The 23,274-nt window shown below is 38.6% G+C and overlaps 1 protein-coding gene across 2 annotated transcripts; it reads left to right on the forward strand.

The window, feature by feature from the left end:
- Positions 1-12,576: 12,576 nt before the first annotated feature.
- LOC127637118 (T-cell leukemia homeobox protein 3-like) lies at positions 12,577-19,221 on the forward strand. 2 transcript variants are annotated; one of them, XM_052118033.1, is made up of 3 exons: positions 12,577-13,222; positions 15,532-15,769; positions 17,039-19,221. In XM_052118033.1, exons 1-3 carry the CDS (start codon positions 12,781-12,783, stop codon positions 17,250-17,252), a joined length of 894 nt encoding a protein of 297 aa, XP_051973993.1. In that variant the 5' UTR covers positions 12,577-12,780; the 3' UTR covers positions 17,253-19,221. The 2 variants fall into 2 exon arrangements, with proteins under 2 accessions (XP_051973993.1, XP_051973994.1); XM_052118034.1 differs by having other exon boundaries at positions 15,535-15,769.
- The last annotated feature ends 4,053 nt before the right edge of the window (positions 19,222-23,274 follow it).

Below are 23,274 nucleotides of genomic sequence, written 5' to 3' on the forward strand. Positions count from 1 at the left end.
GTCCAGATAAATAAGTTTAAGTAGCTTACTTATAGGCTGTGTTGGTTCAGCTCAGGCAATATATATACGCATGGTATTGGTGTAACACTTAAAATCCCTTATTCCCATTCTACATTCATCTCTCTCTTTTTCCCTCTCTTTTTCTGGAGGGTTTGTAGATAGAAGGGCATCTCCCTCCTTTTCTGTGTTGGAATTTAATATGCAACTTTTTATTGGAAAACAATCGTGCATGCCTGCGTGAATCCTGACCGCAATATATCTGTTAGCGCGACTAATCCGATCAGGCCAGAGAGGGCTATTTATCACTGCAAATCCAGGGCATTTCAGCCCACATTTTATTATTTTAATATATTTCTCAGCTATTAAATCACCAAAATGATGAATTAGAACTGTCTGCCATGCTTTCAGCTGCATGACAGAAAATGATGCACTACCCAATTTGAGTGGTCATTTGGACTTTTTAAAGACAAAAAATGATATGGGAAAAAGTCCAATATTTTTGTGTTGTTACGTCTCTGCCACCTCGCCCTCCCTCTCCCCCCACTTGCTGGCTGTTTTTAATAAAACACTCTAAGTGAGCTTTATTGCTGTGTTAGAGAGGGCAGAATCACAACTATCTTTAATATACAGCCAATTACCAAACAAACACACAACCATACACGCTGTCACGCATATTTATGCACAAAGAAAGGCAGGTATGCAGACATACAACTTTTGTCTCTTAATCAAAACAGGCAAATATTCAATCTGTATACGCCCACACTTCAGACAATATTAGATGAGAATTTATGTTCGCTTGTCATCTCGTTACCTGTTCTCAGATAGAGATGAAAAATATGAATGAAAACACATATTTTGACTTTTTGGATCTCATAAAAACATATTAACATTCATTCTTCCTTTCTTTCTTTTCTTCATATATTATTATATAATTTTTAATATTATAGATTTGTATAGATCTAAATGGAGCATTCACCCAAAAATTATCAGTGCCTCATTTGTTCACCCTAATGCCATCTTAAACTCGCATTACTTTCTTACATCTGTGGAATACAAATGAAGCGATATTTGGAAGGATGTTTGATTTTTTTATTTACATTTTTATTTCCTACAATGCATGTCTATGGGGTCCAAAACCTTCAAGCTCCAAAATGGACATAAAGGCAGCATAAAAGTAATCTAAATGACTTGAGTGGTTTAATCCATGTCTCCTGAAGAAATACAATCGCAGACCAAAAAAACCTGCCCTGTGTTTCAATAGGGATGGATGTCAAGGCTATAGTGAATAAGGACTATAAAATAAGGAAATTTTGGTCTGTTTCTCACTCAAAGTGATTGTATCACTTTAGACATGGATTAAACCACTTGAGTTGTCTGGATTACTTTTAAGGTGCCTTTGTGTCTTTTTTTGAAGCTTGAAAAATCTGGACCCTATTGACTCCCATTGTATGGACAAGAACGCATTATACTGAACATACTTAATAACATCTTTGTTTGTCTTTTAAAAAAATAAAAAATAAAAAATAATTCAAGTCTGAGACGGAATGAGGGTGAGTAAATGATCAGATAATTATCACGTTTGGCTGAACTATGTGTCTGATAAGTTCGGTTTTATCTTTCACTTTATGATTCAAATGCAGATCTTCAATGGCTAAAAGTTGATTTAGTCTAAAGCTAAATTACACTGTTTAGGTAGCTTTTGTGAAGAAGGATTAAAACAAATATGTGTCTTGGAAATAATATATCTGAACTCATCTTGTATTGATCTAGCAAGTGTGGGTGATGTATCAACTGTTTTAACATGAAGATATAAACTAAAATGTAAGCTCTTTTCAGCACTTAGCAGTTTTACCTCGAGATGTGTCGATATATGATGACTCACCACAGAGACTCTTCACATCAGCACATCACAGCTTCAAGCACTTAATCTGCCAAGTACACAATAAATACTAATTACCTATTAACTAATTACTCTGCATCCGGTAAGACGGCATCTGAAGGCAATCAAAATTACATTAAGAGAGTGTTGCATTGCTTGTCCACTCTCAGACTGTTTGCCCCCACACGTTTGACTGTGGCAGTATGCTGCTGGTCCAATAGGGGGCGTCACAGTTGCCGGAGGGTGGTGAGGTACTCACTGCTCTGAGACAGCTGGCTTAAGCCTTCAGACCCCATGAGTCCTCACACTAATCAGCTCAGAGCAGCCAGAATCAATTAGCACCAGGAGGGGGGGAGGGCGAAGGGAGGAAGACCCACAGAGGATGACTGGCCCCACACCTGGCCTGTCTCTCTCTCCTTCAATGTGCTGCTCTTGTCCCTTCATCCATCCAGCTCATAGAGTTTTTCTTTTCTCTCTCTCTCTCTCTCTCTCTCTCTCTCGCTTCCTTTTAAAGATGTGTGTTAATAACTTTTAAATAGTCTGGCAGCACAGGGCCAGAGGGCTGGTTACTCATCTTATTGCTCTCATCTTCTCTGTCTTTCTCTCCCCACATTTCATAAATAAACTCTGTCGCTCCTCCATGGTTTCATTCACCAGTGCACTCGTATGTCCACATCCTTTGTCCATAGACCTTATTTACAGTAGCGCCATTTTGATTTTTGATAGGAATGAAAATGAGAGATAGAAGAGTGTGTATGTCTATCCCTCACAGCCTCGTTTTCATTCCCATCAAAAATCAAAAATGGCGCTGCTGTGAATAAGGTCTCTTTCTCCCTCTTTTGAACAATAATGGGCCTGCTGAAAAGATAAACAAGTTTGTTTTGAAAAGCATAAAGGGAGTCTCGAGAATCTCTAAACTCTATTTCCACTAATCTATTTCTCACAAGCTCATGCAGTGTTGTTCAGTGAGAGTATATTTTTTGTTCATAAAATAGGCCTGCCATGATTTATTCGAAGTACAGCAAACGTTACACTTTATGGTTCACTTCTCTAATTTAAACAGAAATATTACACTGAAACGAATTATTCAGCAGAGATAACACACGAGCGCACGCGCAGCAATGAAAATCTATTTTCCACTAGCACAAACATTATATACATCATGCTAGGAACTGTATGATACAGGGTATTACGCAATAAAAGCACATGTATCTTCTACAAAACTCCAGCACACTACTTTAAGCCTCTTGTTTGAACACACACACATAAACGCACAAGCAAAGTGCTGTCAGCCTGAAAAGTGCTTTATAAACACATATAATGATAAATCAATAACGTCTCGGATCCGTGTTTCATAGTCGAAAGAGACGCTGACCAGCAGGTGTCATTCTGCATTCCAACTACCGACCTCATGAAACAGATGGATTCTCAAGGCCGAACGTCACAGCTCGCGTCCCTCACGCGGGAATAACTAAGCGGGAAAAGTTAAAAGAGTGGCAGAAATGTGTGCGCGAGGAGCAGAGGGGTGGAGAAAGGGTTGAATCGAGGAGAGGGAGTCGAAGATAGCCTTCTCCTACTCTTACAGACTAATTGCGTTTTCCCTGAGCAGAATTGAGTTCCCGAGAAAGAGAGAAAGGCCAGAGGCTTTTCATAATTGTATCGACAGGAAAATGAATATGATGAATGGCGTTCATTCAGCGCGGCCAGGATTTATTGTCTTATCCTCCGGGCGTTAATCGCTCTGAAAAGTGGGGAGGAGGAAGGGAGAGCGACAGAAGGAGAAGAAGATGGAGAGAGAGAGAGAGAATAACTAAATTCCACACCCCTGTCTTGACAATCCCCTCCAAACGTATGGCAACTTGCAGAACACCTTCATTACAAACTTGTTAAGTTTATACTCTGAGTCACGCCCACAAGCGTTGATTGACACCTGTTCAGACAGAGGCTGCTCGTTGACCTGTGGACCAACAGGTACATTGGAAACCAGACACAAAAGCTTGTAAAACTAATGAACAGGTGGTGGTTTTCAACTTAAAACTTCCCAATAATTCATATTTAAAGTTAAATATGCGATTTAAGAATAAAAGGCAGCAGTTATCTTGAGTTCATGTTTAAAATCATAAAAGTCTTAAGCATTCAATGGAGAGATTTTTCTCACCTCACTCTGTCTCTATACCCAGTTTTTTATTTCTCACATTCAGTCCACATACACACACGCGCACACACATACATCCCAGATAAATCTGGTTGTGGATGCTGTGAATCCAGATGAATGCTCAGCTCATAAAGTGTGTGTTTGAAAGTCATCCATCATAAAGACGTCAGAAAGAAAAGAGCAAAAAGAACCCTCCCTGAGAGAGAGAGAGAGAGAGAGAGAGAGAGAGAGAGAGAGAGAGAGAGAGAGAGAGAATTTTTGTGCACGTGTGTCCATTGGTGGGTGGTTTGCAGGAGTGGGTGTAGACTTAAAACTAACATTGTACATTTACATTTTAACAATTAAACAATTAAATAAGAGCATATAGTGAGGTCTGTTAAACAAACACCATCACACATTCAGTCTTCCATTCAGTACTCATAATACACTTCAGTACACCTTGCACTAAAGGCCTATTGCATCTCTAATGACCAGTGTTGGGGAGTAACTAACTAAAAGTAGCAATGCTTCTAACTTAACTATATTTTTCAGTAGCATAAAAGCAATTTTCACAATAGAATGCAACAGTCTGTCTCCGCAAGTAAAAGTCCCATAATTGTTTTCCATAGACAAATTGATTTGCAGCAATAACTTTTAAAGACATAACGTGTGCTCCGAGGTAAAGCCATGGTGTATGCTTTTGTTGAAGCCATCAGTTAGCCTTAGTTCAACTTTTTAAAATGGAATTCCTGGTGAACAACCACACTACCCAGTACATAAATAATCAACCAATCAGAGAACTGTGGCCAAGCAAGCCTATGAGAAAAGACTGGAAGAGACCGCCCACATTCATGATGCACTCTGAGTGATGCGTCAGTCTTCCTTCACCCTCAAACTTCATAAATTCATGTATATCTGAATATTTTGCAATAAACGTAAACTATATTGTTTCTAATACACAATCTAAAAACAATTGCTTAATATATTTCCATCGGTTGTTATCCTATTTCATTGTTCGCAATGCTTCATTGGATTGTAGTTCGTGCCCTTATGAAAGATCATACACAGTGTTATACCTTTGTCTTTTAATCTGATTTTCAAATACTTTTTTGCTTCAAATCAATGTTTGTAATGTTGTGATTCATCTCGGAGCTGGTTGGTTTAGAACTCTTTTATGAAGTATTTTTTTAAAAGTCAATGGGAAAAATGAATGGGAAAAATACTTTAAGAACCAACATGGCTGAAAAACTGGTCAGGCATTGTTGCCCTCTATAGTGAGGCTTTACAGTCCGTATAATGAACTAATCTTTTCCAGTAACAAGCTACATTTTTAAATGAGTAACAGTTCAGCATTACTAAACATTACATTTGTCACATTGTATCGCAAACACAGCAACTGAGTCGAGGGAGTAGTCAAGCATTCTAATACCATCTTTCTCGTATAGTGCTAATCATTTAAGCGAATTGGTTCTTTCTGAGAAACTATGTTTAGAGCTGGGAATTCATTTTAGTCAGTTATATAAAATAGAGGGTTTCTAGATTTATTAGTTTTTATTTTGTATACATTTAGAAGTTCAATTTTATGTCACCATAGTTAAATATATATCAGGTGATATTAATTTATTCTGCGATATAATCTGATTGTTACACATTTTAAAATATTTTTTATTGAAAGAGCTTTGATGTAGTTAACTACTTTTTGTTGATAACTTGTATTGTAAAACTGCTTTTTTAAAAGAGCAGCTTGACTGTAGTTTAACTACATGGGAAACTACAGTTTCAAAATACTTTCCCAACAATGATATTGACAACAAGCTAACTTACTGTTATAATGATAATAATTCCTAATCACTACGGTGACAGGATCAAACCGTTTTTATTTTAGATTCATTTTACCACCACTCTAGTTATGCATCAAATACAGTAAAACCATTTTGGATGTCAGCACACACTCTTACACTCACAGCATTAATAGCCAATCTTAGAAACACTCTCAAACCAGCGGAAGATCTTCTGCTACAGGCTACAAGTTTCTGTCACCATAATGTAACTTCAAACTAGCATTTACCTCTGTAAACAAACAAAACAGCTTGGAGGGAAAAAAACATTTGCTACTAAAAGAAAAAAGAAGAAGAAGAAGAAGAAGAAGAGTAAAACTAAAGACACAATTACAAAAAAGCCAATCCACTGGATGAGAGCAGAAGAGATGAATAAGATAAGAGGATACAGAGAGGGAAGGTGCCTCGGGTGATGCTGAGAGACGATGTGTGTTTATATATATAAATGTGTGTAGGGCAGGTGGGACAGCACGGAGACTGGTGGCTCAACAGCTTGCTCCACCCTGAGGGCCCAGCATGCTGGGAGGAGCAGGGGCTGGAGCGGAGGCCTCTGCCAAGGAGGGGCAGTAAGGCTGGTGGCAGCTGGTCCACGCTCCCTCCCCTCCCGCCGGCAGGCAGCGGGCAGGGTGAGAAGGTCAAAAGGCAGTCGTTAGGAAGACAAAGAGAGGCACAGCGACACACGGCATAATCGCCTTTTATTGAGTGGCTTTGACACAATTCACAGCGAGGCTGACACTGACACCACACATGTTTAAAACACACACACACTATATACATCAATGCATGAGCATGTAAACACACAAATATGTACACAATTTTACATACTAAGAGTAGAGCACAATCCACAAATATGATGGCTAAAATTAAACAAAATAAAATAAGCAACTACCACACACTAATATATATTTTGATAAAAAGCATGCAACATTTCTTGGAAAAGTGCAATCAACATGTAATACAGACAGCAGACCATAATTAGGTATTTCTTTAACTTCAGGCATTTTTAGCACTGTGAACATCTAGAAAGTAAAGTGTTGTTGAAACTTTTTTCACACTCTTACACATTTATTTTTATTTTTCTACTAATAGTTATATAACAATGTATGTACATGCATCACAAAATATTTGTATGTAATTTTTGTCTTTTAAGAAAATTCCCATCACAGTGTCATTTCAGTCTATATTGGATTTAATAGAATTCTGCAGTTGAAATGACAAAATCAAATGTCAGATTCAAGACTTTCTTTGTTTTGCTATGGTTAATATCACAACTAAAATTGTATGTATCCTAAATACACAAAATTAAATCATATTTTCACACTTTTTGGATTATTGGGCATAATTACATTATTCTGCACACAAATTATATTTACCTTTGTATTTGGGTGGGGTGGTGTAATGTTTTTTAAACATTACAAGTATACTAACTTTTGAAAAGACTTTATTAGGGACAAACGTTTTGGGTGTGGTGGAAATGACGCCACAAATGCAATGCATTTGTAATTTTTGACAGATTAATAGAAACAGTTTTTACATAAAAAACATTATAGTAAAGCCAAAAAAGATAAAGTCCCTCACAATACCGTATTGCAATAAAAAATGTGTGTTATTCTTTGAAAGCTAAGGTAGTGTGCAGGATTTACTATAGCATATGTCCTATGCACCTATTAACTAATTTTCAGGTATGCAAGGTTATTTGGGTATTGTTTAAATAATACAGATTGAAATAGTTTATTTAACAGTTTTTATAGATTATCATAGTTTAATATGGAAAGTCTTGGTCAAGGCTAAAAATCTGTAGATAAAAGGCATTTGAAAAATACCAAAAATACATTATGAAGTCGTGGTTAAAGGTTTCCAAGTCAGTTTAAAAGTAACTCAAATAAAAACAAAAGTTAAAATCCATTCATTTTAATACTAATCAACCCCTGTGACATGAAATTGCCCAAAGTTGAAGACACCCAATTACAATATTTACAGAGAAGTGTCCCAACAAAAGTTGTGTTAGAGAAGCCAGTGGTTCCTGCAGCTGCCCCCTTTTAAACTGTGCCCCCCGCCTCATTTCATTTACCATTACGGCAAAACAGAGCCACGCAGTCAACCATCAGAACAGCGGTTCTGCTCTTCACATGCTCAAGATCACAGATGTACCATCCCCTCCGGCACAGACACTGTCAATATTCTCCATGTACAGCAATCACATCTGGTGCATCTGTCCATTCTGGTGATAGCTGTATCTGCAACCTGTTAGATCAATGCATCAAGGATTCTGTTTGGAGTCTGATTCATATTCTGTGATCCATGTTCAATTCTTGTTTACTTTATTGATCCAGATGAAAGACTTGTGTAATGTAAAAGTTCAAGTTTGTTTTAACTAAGGAAGTATTATTTACTGTTGCTGATAAAGCTCATCAAGAAAGACTGAATATTTAAGGGGTAAATGGTCATAGTTGAGCATTAGCAAGACTACAGTTCTTACAGAACATCAAATAAAAACACACACACATTGAGAGGAGCACTTCCGATTGCAGCTCATTTCTACACAGCGTGGTGTGTTAAACTCTTTCCATCTCTTCACTCAATGGAGCGTAGCTCATCTGTACACTGAGCAATAATGAGACACAGAGATGCAATTGTGTGTCTGTGTGAACCAAAGCGAGTGAGCAAGAGAGAGGGAGAGATCTCTAGAAGAGGAGGGGAGAGAGAGAGGCTATCCATTTCCTCCCTGGGGCATCTCCTCCTTGGCTCTTTGTTGCTGAAATGCTCCCAGTGAGCAGGTTACACTAAAGCCTGGTCTATTGTCTTAAACAGCTGTCCATTGCACACACACACTCACTCTCTCTCTCTCTCTCTCTCTCTCTCTCTCTCTCTCTCTCTCTCTCTCTCTCACTCTCTCTTATTTTTTCCTGGTTACTCAATCAGAGGCAGTTTTGGAGATCTTTAAAAGCGACCCCCCCCCCCACCACCCCTGCCCACCCACCCACCCACCCACACAAACAGACAAATCTGCTTCTGTTTACAGTATCCCACGGTAGGGGGTCTTTACTGATTCAGCTGCTTTCACTCTAGTACATTGTGCTATATAGAGAACACAGATAAGTTATTTTATGTTACTGTACATTACAGATTACTTACAAAACAACAAAAATTACAACAATAACTATACAAAAAAAACGACATTATAATAATAAGTTGAAGAAGAAGGAATAGAAGAAATAAAACAAGATGATGTATACAGGAAGTGAAAAGTCTGGCAATTTATTCAAATAAATGTTTGTGTAACTGACTGTATTAATCTGTAATGTATATGTCAGCATACAAACAGCTAAAATTATTCAGATTAAAGATTCATGTGTATTTAAATAGTCTTAAGTCTTATCTAAAGTATGAGTGCATGTATGTGCATTCAGGATAAAAATGACTGTAAAGCTCCTGATATCAATTTATGATTAATATGAAGAAAAGAAAGATAGAAAGAAAGTCTCAACCCGCACAATGCGCAGATGACGCACCATGTAAACTAAATTAAAAGGAGTTCTATTACAGCCCAAGAATAATAAGCAAGAACAACAACAAGAAAAACAAAGAAAAGCCATAAAGGACATTAGGCTCTGAGCTTAATATAACATTTTAGTTAATATTTCATGGGCAGAGACGCGCGTAGCTCAGAGAGATAGAGAGAGACTCTAAACTTTCATTAAGCAGGATATTTCGCTGGGAGGGAATTTCGGCGCCTTTCACTTTTTCTTGGCTTTTATTGCAATAATACAGATATCTCTCTCGCTTCCAGCCCCTCCTCGTTCAAACCCATTTCCTTCCCACCGTCTCTCTCACTCTATGCTTTTTAAAATACAGTAATAAAAACATACTAGATCTTTTTTAAATGCACTATTACTTATCATGGTCTTTTCATATCGTAGCATCACAGGTGTTTTAAAGCCGCTATAAAAGTGCGTCATTTATTATTCAAAAGCAGCGTCGTTGTTTTACATATTATCTGAGCGCTTTTATACTGCGGACCTGCCAGACACCCATTTAAAATGTTCGGCAGAATTGATAACGGCAGACACGCGCAATAAAAACAGCGCCGGGGGCAGGGTGGCACGCGCAACTGCTCATATGCAGATCCCCGTAATTACTCCAACAATTCGCCAACTATTCCTTTATTTGCTCTTTGAGCGAGGGATTTCACGCTTTTAATTCAGTTTTCATCAATCTATTGATTTCGGGTCCTAAATTGGCTGCATGTAGTAGGCCTATCAAATCTAAGGAGTGGGACCGACCAGGGTCTCCTCCAGCGCCCTGCATGCCAGGTGAAACCGTTTGACTCGCATTGTTTGCTGGGACATGAGGAGCATTTCCCCTCCCCCAATATTAGGGATCTTTATAGATGCATTTTAATATCCCACAAAATGAAATAATTACAAATTATAAAGCTGATTATAAAGCATAACTTTTAGTTGATTTAAAAAAGCAAAAATGCACCATAAATTTGGAATAGTAAAGTTTAAAAGATGTAACCAATTATTATTATTATTATTATTATTATTATTATTATTTGTATTTGTATTATTAAGTAGGACCTTTGAAACTAAATATAATACGTTTGCGGACCTAAGACCTTCGTTATGTTTAAAATAAAATAACTGAATACACCAATACACCTCATGTTCTTCCGCGATGAAGGACTAATACATTTGTATAATGTTACTAGTGATATCTATCTATCTATCTATCTATCTATCTATCTATCTATCTATCTATCTATCTATCTATCTATCTATCTATCTATCTATCAAGTGAGAAATATCTGACAGGAAAAAGCAAATAGGCTATGACAGAAACAGTGACCATGGGTCATCTACAAGCTCTACAGGGATGACGTAAACGTCTTTAGCCACTGGACGAGGGCCGAACTCCCGGGGGAACGAGGCTTTTTAGCATCAGCACTCACTAATGGTCTATTAAAATATCAACTACTTCAAAGTAAACGGATTTGCTCCACACCAGCTCCCACCCCCAGAAGCTAATCAAACGCGGCGGCCAGGCCAAAAGAGCATAATCATTTTTATGTGGCAGATTACAAGGAACCACTTAGATCCGCTGTGAGAAGATCGGGTGTCCCAACACTCACGATTAAATAAACGCATGGGAGTGCTCTCCATGCGCCAACATCCATGTGCGTTTTTTTTGACGCACAGCTGTGAAACTGACGGTTTCCGGATCCAACAACTTAAGAGAATCTAATTGAAATTATGTTAGGCCTACATAATCATTACAATGGGCTCAATACAGTAGACATAATAAACGCTTCAGAAAATATATACCTGAAACAAAATGACTGACGACGTGCTTTAAAGAACACTCTGAAGATTCTGACTTGTATTAAAGGTTGAAACTGCTCCAGTGACCCAGATGTTGCTGATATAAAGTATTCAAAGTTGATCTTGTTGTGGAACGTTAATTGTTACACTACCAAATATTAAAAACAAATGAACCATTGCCTTAAACCAAACTGAATAGTCAGAGACGATTCTACTTTGTAAATCCTTTTCAATGTCACAGGCTACTGTCGAAAAACATTTATCGAAAAAAAAAAAGGCGTTGGGGTTGGGCTCTCATCAAAAGCGAGAATTGCGTATCCATAGAAATCTATTAGCGAAATTTAGTTAGTGATTAAACAGGAAATCTCTTTTTGATCCTTATTCGATTACCTTAACAGATAAAAATACAGAATTTAAATGGTCTTAAATTAACAATAAAATTAAAATGCAAACTGGGAATTAATTATGTTCTATTATTATTTTCATAAAAACATTTCTTGATAATATTATTTATTAAACGCATTATTATTATTATTATTCTCTATATATGTTGTCATATAATATTTTCTTCTTGCGATATAACTAATACAAGATATGACGCAATATTTCCAATTATGGCTGTGATCAGAAATCAAAGGGCTATATGGCAGAACTGCCCCATGGACAAAATAAATGAAGAGGATATTTCATTTGTTCCCTCTTCATCCAATAAGAACGATAACGAGTCTAAAGGTGATTGAAATATTAGAAAAAAAGGTTGAGGGCAGCTTTAAGGTCAAAAGCACTCCTCTCGTTGCTGGAGGCGATATTAAAATTCGTTTTTCTTTTGAGCGTGAATAGTTAATGACAACCCCTCGTTTTAATGCACACCAAATCGAGTTTCCCATTGAGGATATATATAGCCTGACTAAAATATCAGTCATCAAATTATACTTTCCTCAAATAAGACATTTGATTAAACTGAAACTTTCACTCTCATTACATTTCTTACACGCACACAAATGTGTCAATTGTTTTTGGTATTGTGCAACAGATTATAAAAGAGTCCATATATTGTAAATAAGCACAGTATATATTCCACATGAGGCCATAGCTGAATCTCTATTAAAAAAAATCACATATTTAACGAGATAATGATGAAATGCTAATAAAGCGATGCTTGACCATCAGACCAGTACAGAATTTGGGGACTAAACGATCTGCATTTTTAAAGAATGATGTCACAATGTGCGTTATGTTTCGTGACTTGTAACTAAATGAAAGCCAATAAGGAGAAGATTTAGCACTGTCCAATCAGAGAAGAGAAGAGCTACACGAGCACATGCAGGGATCCAGTGGATAGAGAGAGAGAGAGAGAGAGAGAGAGAGAGAGAGAGAGAGAGAGAGAGAGAGAGAGAGAGAGTGTCCAGCAAGTGCCAGACATCTGCCAAGTCCTCGTGCCAAAAACTTTTCACGCACAGACGAATGCGTAAGTCAAGAAGTCCATCTCCAGGAGTGATACATTACAGGGATCCCAATAAACGTTTCCATTGTGCACGTCCAGAGCAGGTCTAAAATCGTCAGTGGAATAAAACCAAAGGCACTGGAAAGGTTCGGGTGGTGAGGATGGACCGAGCCCCAAGCTCCAGCCCAAGTGGCACAAGTCAAACATCACAACCTACCCAACATGAACCCATCAGCTTCGGCATTGATCAGATTCTCAGCGGTACCGATCAAGAGTCACAACAGAACTCAACGAGGAATAATTCCGAGACCAGCAGTAGTTCGAGCGGAGGCAGTTACCATCTCGGCAGTCCAACGGGAGACAGCGCGACGCCTTACACGACGCTAACCGGCACATTTTACGGTCTCGCGGGTCAATATGAGGAGTCCAGTCCATATGGAGTGAACTTGACCCTTGCGGCCGGAGGAGTGATTAGGGTCCCGGCTCACAGGCCCTTGGCCGCAGCCGTGCCCCCACCCATGGCCAGCGCGGTACCCGGACTTGGGAGCCTCAGTTTTCCCTGGATGGACAACAGCCAACACTTTGCAAAAGACAGATTTGCAGGTAATATCATACTCTTTTTGTTATCTCGATCGGTTTCTTTTGTCCCTCTTTTTGATTTTCTAACAAAAATCTCGCAATGGTTTAAAATACATTGTAGCCTATATTCTCAGAGGAAACAAAAGCACTCAAGATCACCTTTTGCGCAAGATAAAAATAAGACAAACAACAACAAAAACAGCAAAAGAATGTGCGCTTTGGAAGTGAATGTGTTTAAACATATCTGTGATGTTTGAAATGTCGGAAGTTTGTAGATGTATAGCTTAAAATACAGTTAAATTCAAGTAGGCCTACATCGGATGAAATTTTAAAGCACAATTCTTCTATTAATACAACAACATATTGTTTTTAACATATTGTTTTCTTCCTTGTTTAAATGTATTTATTTATTTTTAGATCCAGATTTTACGTTAAAGTTTCGTTAGGACGGCATCATTAAAAGTGAAAAACTTAAATAATAATAATAATAATAATAATACATATTTTCATTTACATTGTTGTTAACGCTTTAATAGTCTATCACGTAAAATAAAAAAGGACAAGGTTTATTTCATTCTACATATAATGCTTACTTAATTCGTTGGACCTAATATTTAAGGTAGGCCTACTTTCTAATAGCCTGTTTAGAAATATCATGACAATTTGATTCATATATTCAATATTCATATTTTAATGTAGGCATTATGAAATGGTTGAGTATTTTATAATGTTCATTAATGATTTAAAGTTTTCCAACACTGTTATGGTGATGAGAAATAACACCGGTGTTTAAAATTAATTTATAAACAAAAATAGCACATGCTTTCAAATAGCACATCATTCAGACTCTGATTCGTCATTTCACTTGTTTTTCAATCTGGACATGAAAGCCTATTATGAGAACGAATTAATGGAGGTTTCGTTCAAGAAATATTTCCATACAGATCTGGCAGATTGAAAGTGCGCCGGAATGGATGTAGCGGAAGAACTCGTTTTAGTTTTGCCAGTGAAAGCAAAACAAGATTGTGAAGCACCTGAGTGCAAGACCAGCGACATGATGAACACGGACAACAGAAAGTCAACAGCTCCACACGTCCCGCTTACGTTAATGTAGCTTGCACAGGATTTTTTTAAAATAAAAATTTAAGCTTCGAGACCCCACATATAATGTAATCGTGGAACCTGTATAGGACAATATGTAGCATAAATGTCCTATACGGAAATGTAAAGTAAATTAATAAATGTGCAAAAATGATACAGAATATAATGACAAAATACAGTCAATAAAAATATTTATTTAACACAACACACGTCAAACCAGCTAAATAAACAGGAAAGCGAATGTGTATTGCTGTATTTAGTTTAAACGCTCTTTTGCATATGAATGTGAACTTCAACAATTTGGAGCTGTTTTGATCACCAGCTTTCTTTATTCTGGACAAGTGAACGCTGTGCCATTAAAAAGACATATCAATATTTCAGAAGCTTTATTTATTGGCACCTACAGGCGTTATCTGCTGCTCTGTGTTTTTATGTAATAAATAAATTAACAATGTACGAAATTACGGTTATTAGGAGAACAGCTGCTGTTTGTATTTGATGCAACATTAATTCGTTTTATGTGCTTTTATGCTGCAGCTCATAAGCACTGTAACCTGAGTAAAAGGCCTCTCAACATATTTTGAGAGCACAAGCAATCCATCTATATATATATATTGGATTTCTTAATCAATCAATAACATTACATCTAATTTGACACCTAAAATGTATAGTAGGCTACATGAAGATATTGAGTTATGTAGAACGATAAAGAACATATTTTTTTTTCTTTGACTAAGCCTGAACCTGGCACACATTTTATAACAAACCATTAAGTGAAACCTTTTCCACTGTACCAAAAGCTCTTTATTTCTGAACAGCTCTTCAATGAAAGAAACAACAGTCTAAATGAAAGTCTTAAAGTACATTTTCCAAACTAAAATATTCACAGAATCAAATTTTCCTTTCTTGGTCCATTCTGAGAATGTTCAATTTCATTTTGTGGGCTTAGGCACTCTGTCTTTACAATATTTACATATTTAAATGAACTGCAAAACAATCAGCAGTTCTGGGAAAAAAGCATTTAAGTAAGAGATATATATATAAGGAATACATTTTAAAAAAAAAATGTTGAAAAGCACATTATATTTTAATTTGATCTACCAATTTTTTTGTTTGTGTGGGAAATTATGTTATAAGAGATATTCAATATGATTAAAAAAAGGAGAAAAAAATTGTAACAGACTACTTACCTCTCCCATTGTCTGGGTTTTCCCTCCACAATGATACAACAGCAGCCCTTACACCTTTCACTGTGGCTCGGCGTATTGGTCATCCGTACCAGAACCGCACACCACCTAAGAGAAAGAAGCCCCGCACATCCTTCTCTCGAGTGCAGATCTGTGAGCTGGAGAAACGCTTCCACAGACAAAAATACCTGGCCAGCGCTGAGCGAGCTGCCCTGGCCAAAACTCTGAAGATGACAGATGCCCAGGTCAAAACCTGGTTTCAGAACCGCAGAACCAAGTGGAGGTAAGAGAAAAAGAAAAAGGCAGTGATAAATCTAACATTTTGAAATCATTGAGTTAATTGAGACAAATAGATCAAAAATTATAATAAAAAACTCCAGTCAACATGCACTGTGTAACCAAAGATGAGGATTAAAGCCACAGAGGAACTCTACCATTTCACAAAACACAGTCTAAGATTTGCCATTATGTAAAAATTTTCTAAATTGTGTCTCGTAAAGAAAATGCAGTAAACCTGTGTGTGTATGTGCACTGATCTTTTTACATGGTTTTAGCCAGAATCTCTTTACAGGCCGACAGCAATGATGGAAATGTTACTTCAGGTAGATCAACTTGATGGAATTTCAAGCCTGGTCATCAAATAATTTAACTGAAATAAAAAATTGTGCCGTACAGTACATTCAGTGTACACTTTTTATCAGAATGTGTTCTTTGGGAATCATACACATGACCTTGGCATTCCTAGTGGTATTGATATGAGGTACAGCTAAAGGAAATGTAAAATGTTACCAATTTTACTTATCAACACGCAAAACCGAATTAGTGTCAGTAATCAAATATTATATGTAGAGCTGGCCAACTAGCAGCGGCAATACCTTTATGAATTAATGGGTTCATCATAATATTGTGAAGAAGAAATCTGAATTATTAAGGCAAATATGTTAGATTTAGAGAGGTGTGGCTGGTTGAATTTTAATCAATGGAATATTTATCTAGATTAAATATTTCACATTTAGTATTTTTAAATTAAAATAGTATACAATTATTGAGCTGATGAAATCACAAATTCACATAATTAAAAAAATAATAATTCCCAATGATTATATAAAATTTTGATACTGTATTAAAATGTATAGTGTGACAAAATAAACATTTGAAACAATTATTGATTTGTTTGTAACATCATTTCATTACAACAATAATTCAGACAAGATGGCGAAATCTTAAGATATCGTAAGACTTGACAAGAACAAAAAGGTACAACCATTTTATAAGTAACAAAGAGGTTATAAAGAAAATAATCAAGAACAAACTCAGGTAAAAGACACTGTTATGGTTTTAATTTATCACTGTGAGGAATTCATCAACCTAACCCTGCATTGCTTAATGTAAATAGAACTACATTTGGTTAAACTGGAAACTGAATAGATTGTAGTAAATATGAAAACAAGTCAAGTGACTAATGCAAATTCTGTACTCTCCTTATTTTCTCTACTGCACTCTATTCTCCATCTCTTTATTTTCCCTCGGTTTTCTCTACGTCTCACACCAGACGACAAACAGCAGAGGAAAGGGAAGCAGAGCGTCAACAGGCCAATCGGCTGATGATCCAACTCCAGCACGATGCCTTCCAGAAGTCCTTGACTGACTCAGTTCCATCTGACCCACTCTGCATCCACAACTCATCACTGTTCGCCCTGCAGAATCTACAGCCTTGGGCCAGTGACGAGAGTGGCAAGCTTGGGGGAGTGACAGCACTTGTATGAGTATCAGAATTCAAGAAGAAACATTCTAGTTCTTTTTTGAAGGTCAAAGACGTTCATTGACTTTATCTCCGTCCAGCTGAGAGACTTTATCATTCCACAGAAACGTGATGAACTCATTTTGGCCATCCACTAAACTCATATATATAAAAGGTAACTGCATTTTTGGAGTCTCTGCAGAATAAATGATGGCCGTATGTGTGTGCATAGAGGCCTTTTCCCATCTGGATCAGTTTCAAAGACACAACCTATAGAAAGGAACAGTCCATCTCAGCTGACCCTTAAGCTCTCTACTAGCATACTGACTTGTTCTCCATCATCCTTCCATTTGCCCATCTGCACCTCTGTCTTGTAGCTCCACCACTCAGAGCCATAGAATACAGGATTAATGCAGAAGAGGAAAGTATCAAGCAATTAATTATTTATAATGCACAAATAGGCACACTCATCATCTGCCAAGTCATATGTCCCTCTCATGCAGGCAACTCTGCTTTTATTGTCAACTTGGATAGTACAATAATTTTTAACAGTAATTTAATAACTCTCAACATTCTTTTTGAGGTCCAAGGGCTAACCTGCTACCCCCCATTTGGGTAAATCGCATGAATTGTCCAGCTCATACAGGGTGGAAGCAATTTACTTTATTAGATTTATTCAGCAGCTACAGAGGAGTTTCACAGATCAGAGGAGACACTCGTACATGCTTTGATTGTTGAGTGTTATGTGTTTTAGGGAAAGAGTACAATTGAAATGAAAGATTTACATTGAAGTCGTTCAGATGCCCCAGTGATGTAGGTGCCTGTTGTATCCCAAACTGTGTATCATACTTTGTATTTGATAAATATGTAAATAGCAGACAAAAAGTAATAAACATTCTGTTTTGGCATTAACACAAAATGTGTGCTCTGTTTAGTTTGCCATTACCCTAATGTTCTTGGTTGAGGTAGAGGAGCACCAATTTTCCAAATCCCTAAGCAGCACAACATACTTTTGGAGGTCCAGCCAAGCCCACCACCCTGCTTTGCAACTTGACTGACAAATAAACACTAAGCCATTGTAGTTGGCTGTAGTCGATTATGCCTGCCACAGCAAAGAAGCACTTACGTCCTCAAGCAGATAAATGTGGGATCCTGAGGGACCATAAAAATGCCTTTATGCCCTCTGCAGCCAACCCCCTCCTGCCAAAGTGCTGACGATCAGGAACTGACCTGTTTTAAATGGTTGGGTGGGGGTAAATGGAGGGGTGTCCATTATAAAGTGATTTAACAGACTCCTTACATTATGATGTTGTCAAAGCCTCCGCAGGGTAAACCTGTGGAGTTCTGCCACGGCTCTTTGTGGACAGATGGTTTGTAGTGACCTGTGTTGGGCCCGCTTTGACTGCAGAGGGTGAGATGCGTACAGTTGAGTCAGGACTGTCTGGGAGGGCCTTCAGTAATATAGACTGAATGCTTAGGATAATTTACACAGGAAGCATTCCTGGCTCCTTGCCACATCTACAGCAATTACATCCCTTTTAAGGTCGCTCAACAACAGATTGATTTGTAAAGGTAATTCGTGGTGTTTCGTGCCCTCTGCTGGATATTTCGTGCAAGTGACCCTTTATGGAGGTTATTTATGCAGCCTAGCAAGACTCAGCCAAAGATTTAGATACAAATGAAAATGGTGTTAAAGACGTAGCACAACAATTCAGAGGTACAGCAACACCAAAACACTTTTTGAATGCGAGACACGATGCTCAATCTCCACATTTCTGACCATGCGCGAAAACTCACTATTAACATATTTGCCTCAATTAATAATTCAGATTTCTTCTTCATAACAACCGTGAAAACAAACAACTTTATTGGTATATATACACTTAACAGTTGAGAAGAGCCGCCCGATTTAACTGTTAAATTCAGTGTTTTGAAAATGACATCTTTTCAGCTCCGAGGGATAATTGGATCGTTAAGTGTCCAGTCCATCCACACTTCCGAATATCGGCGAAAATAGTAGGTAGGCTTAGCCTACTGCTTCATGAACACTGAGGATTCGGACATACTATATTTTAGCATACTTAAGAGAGAAAAGTATGAATATTCGGACGCAGCGCTAGATTTATGGTAAATTCAGGTCATCTGAATTACCGTAATTCCCATAGTAGTGAAGGGGAGATGAACAGCGACGATTTTGGCAAAATATACTCAAAAGGGAATTGATAATATTACATGGGCTGGAATGAAGAGTGGTATTTAAAGAAATCGTGGCTCTAAAAGAGGTTGTGGCTCAGGTGGTAGAGCGGGTAGACTGCCAATTGCAGGGTTGGTGGTTCAATTCCTGGCCCAAACGACACCACATGCCGAAGTGTCCTTGGGCAAGACACTGAACACCAAGTCGCTCCCATCAATAGCAAGCAATCACATAGCGACTTCTGTCTTCCATCTTGGATTTGGTAGTTGGGTTTTCAATAAAATGTTTTGCATTTTTAATGCACATTTCTGAAAATTCAACTAAAGAAAATGCGAAACATTGCACGTTTCCATGAACTGTAAATGTGCATTATCTTGAGGGATCTTTCCTTTTTGTCATGGAGCAGCTCAACTACATCTTTGCTTCAGGGATAGTTGTTTCCCTTACGATTCAGTACACTTGACATTATACGCTACGGGGAGTGTCCTTCTACACAACCTATTTGAAACCTTTCTACAATACACCAGGATTGGCTATGGTGTTAAAAGGGCACGCAAAGCCCCCCATTCCCTCACGGATGGTGGCCATTTCTCCGACCGCTCCACATTCTGACGGCCAGTAGAGAGCCCCTCTGCCCTCGATCATGCATGGTCACACAATTAATTTCGTACGCCAGCCACCTCGCTTCACGGGGGCTTTGCAATCTGTGGTCCGACCACAGGATGTGCCTGTGTTGGGCAGAGATTCATAGTCTACTTCCAAAAAACACCTTAGAGACTGCGACACACACTGTGGGATTTCAGCCGTTATTTACTCATTCTGGAGAAGGACTGCGGGCTTCTGTCCATTCTAGTTCTAAAACGCTTGAATCGCGTGCCCACAATGCACCCATTCAAAATATGAACTCAGAAACAGATATTATTGCACATCCGTCCCTAGATCTGAAGGACACGTACTTCATGTACCAATTGCACCGCATTACAGGTGGCTTTTTAGATTTGAGTTCGAGGGAACTGCATATCAATTTAAAGTCCTTCATTTCAGTCAGTCTCTGGCTCCCTGCACATTCATGGAATGTATCGATGCATTGTTCATCCCATTGAAAATGAACATATGTCCGACTCGGTTCAAACTGGAAAAACCATTACCAATGAAGTCATTGCAAAGAATGCTGGGACCATCCACTGTCATACCTTTAGGTCTATTACATGAGACCTCTCCAGTACTGGCTCAAATGATGTTGCACTTTGCGCATGGAGTGCATGTGAGTGCATGCGTATCACAGTGACTCACCATTGTCTGGCTGCTCCAGCTCCATGGACAGTGCTGGCCTTCTACCAACAAAGTGTTATATGGGGTAACATTTTCAGAAGGAAAGCACTGACCACAGATGCATCTAACATAGGTTGGAGCATGGTGTTTGATGGACGCCGACTTTCGACACCTGGACAGGCCTAGAGCTGCAGGCAGTCTTTCTTGCTTGGAGAGCTTTTTATTCCGACTTCGTGAATCACCACATTCTGATTCGTTGGGACAGCACAACAGCATTGGTATATATATAAGTCGCCAGGACGCACTGGCCCACGGATGGCCGGCAAATGCCAGTATGTATTTCCCCCGGTGCACCTCATTCATTCTGTCATCAGCAAAGTCTGAGTGGACATGGAAAAGTTCTGTTAATTGTGCCAAAATGGCCAAATCAGTCCTGGTTTCTGGAGGGTAGAAATACTGGATCTCTAGAAGACCTTCTTTCTCAAACACAAGGCACGATTTAGCATCCCCACACGTGGCCCTTGAATGGAGCACAGCGGACAAGCCAGAATTGCCTCAGTCTGTTACGAACACCATTTTACAGGCTAGAGCACAATCCACGAGATACGGCAAAGACCTAGTGATCTGCCCCATACATGAAATCCGTGCATTTCCTTAAAAACAATTGGACGCAGGGCTTACTCCGTCAATGCTCAAAGTTTATGTGGTGACTATATCTGCGTATCACATACCTGAAGCCACCACCTCTATAGGCAATCATGATTAAATTATAATTCCTTAACGGCCGGGGTGGCTAAATCCCCCTTGCCCGGCAACAGTCACGACTTGCGACCTAACTTAGGGGCCTCCCTTCGAGCCTCTGGACTATGCTTTCGCCTCAATAAAACGGGTTGGTGATTTGCAAGCACTATCAGATGGCAATTCATGTCATGAGTTTTATCCAGGTCTTTCAAAAACTATTGTCAAACCCAGGAAAGGTTATGTGCCTAAGGTTCTAACCACACCCTTCAGAGTGCAGGTGATTCACCTTCAAGCCTTTTTCCCTCCATTTAATTCGGATGAGGAGCAGTCCTTGCATTTGTTATGCCCTCTTCAAGTGCTACACACATACGTAGAGCGCACCCACCAATTCAGACTGTCTGACCAGCTCTTTGTGTGCCATGTAGGACGCATGAAAGTAATGTTCATCTCCAACCAAACACTCTTAATGGATCGTTGATGCGGTTGCTCTGGCTTACGAATTGCAGGGTGCGAATTGCCCAATTGGTGTTGCCTCTTTATGGGAATGGGCGAACAGTGTGTCCTTACAAGACGTATGTTTTGCAGTAGGATGGTCTTCTCAAAACACTTTTGCGAGGTTTTACAAAAAAGACGTAATGTCTCTCTTATAGCAAGTCCTCTCTGTCTAGAGCGCTGGAACGATTGCATAAGCTTACCGCACTATGGACTCAGGGTTTTTTGAGGTGCGGGAGATACCCTCTTTGTCGCGCAGTCAGAAAATTCTGAGGAATGGTGTTTGCACACCAACTTTTATACCAGACAGCTTCACGCCTAAAAGGGTGGGGCTTAAACACCATAGGCAATCCTAGCGTTATTGTAGAAAGGTTTCAACCCAAGTTGTGTAGGAGGAAACTTCTATAGTGTCAATTTAGTGACACATTGTCTTTTTACTCTCATGGAACCGAGATAACATATGTAACAGACGATTTGCTCTAATAAAACAATTGTACGTTGTTATTTAATGCTGCCAGGAGACATCGCAGAATAAGTGGAATACCTCACATAATGAGGGCCCAAATGGCTATTCCCATTGACCAATAGCCTCCATATACCTGGGAGTGCCCGTGCTCAAAAAAGGTCTGGTGGATTTCGAGGACCCACATTAACGACGATCTGTGGGTGAAAAAGTTTCGACTAACTATGACCAAGTTTGAAGAATTGTGTGCCTTGTAAGGCCTTAAGTTGAGCCAGTCACATCAAGCTCTCGCACACCTATTATATCCGACAACCATATTAAGCCATAAGTATTCGGCAGGTCATGAGATCTAACAAGGCAACCCCCCAATGAGGGGACCCTCTCCATATATAAAACAGCTTTTATAAGGTTACTGATATTACTGGAGTCTTCATCTCATGCAAGACATTATTTCATAAATAAATAGTTTCAAAATGATCTTTTAAATTTATTTAGGAGTATTTTTTTACTGAAATGTACCATTTAATTCAGTGTTGGAGCCTTTAAAGTGATTAATTGAATGTCCACTTCCATACCCTTAATCAGCAAGTTGGTTTTGATGCCCAGTACAAAGTCCCCAATATTGTTGCCAAGTGGCCAGGCTCCATTCATAAATCTTCTATCCTAATGGAGGCATACTTTACTTTTCTATTTAGCTTTGTGTATTAAATACAAACCCTATACCATCACGTTGGGCATTTTAAAGCGTGCTCATGTAATGTGACATCCATAGCAACAAGGTAATCTCTGCCTTTACACCCTTGCCTTAAGATTCCCCCTATTCCTTAAGAAAACTTGCTCTTAGTAGTATTGGGAATAGGTTTTAAGCAGAAAATAGTAGCTAGG

This window comes from Xyrauchen texanus, chromosome 44 (genome assembly GCF_025860055.1).
Source record: "Xyrauchen texanus isolate HMW12.3.18 chromosome 44, RBS_HiC_50CHRs, whole genome shotgun sequence".
Lineage (NCBI taxonomy): Eukaryota > Metazoa > Chordata > Actinopteri > Cypriniformes > Catostomidae > Xyrauchen > Xyrauchen texanus.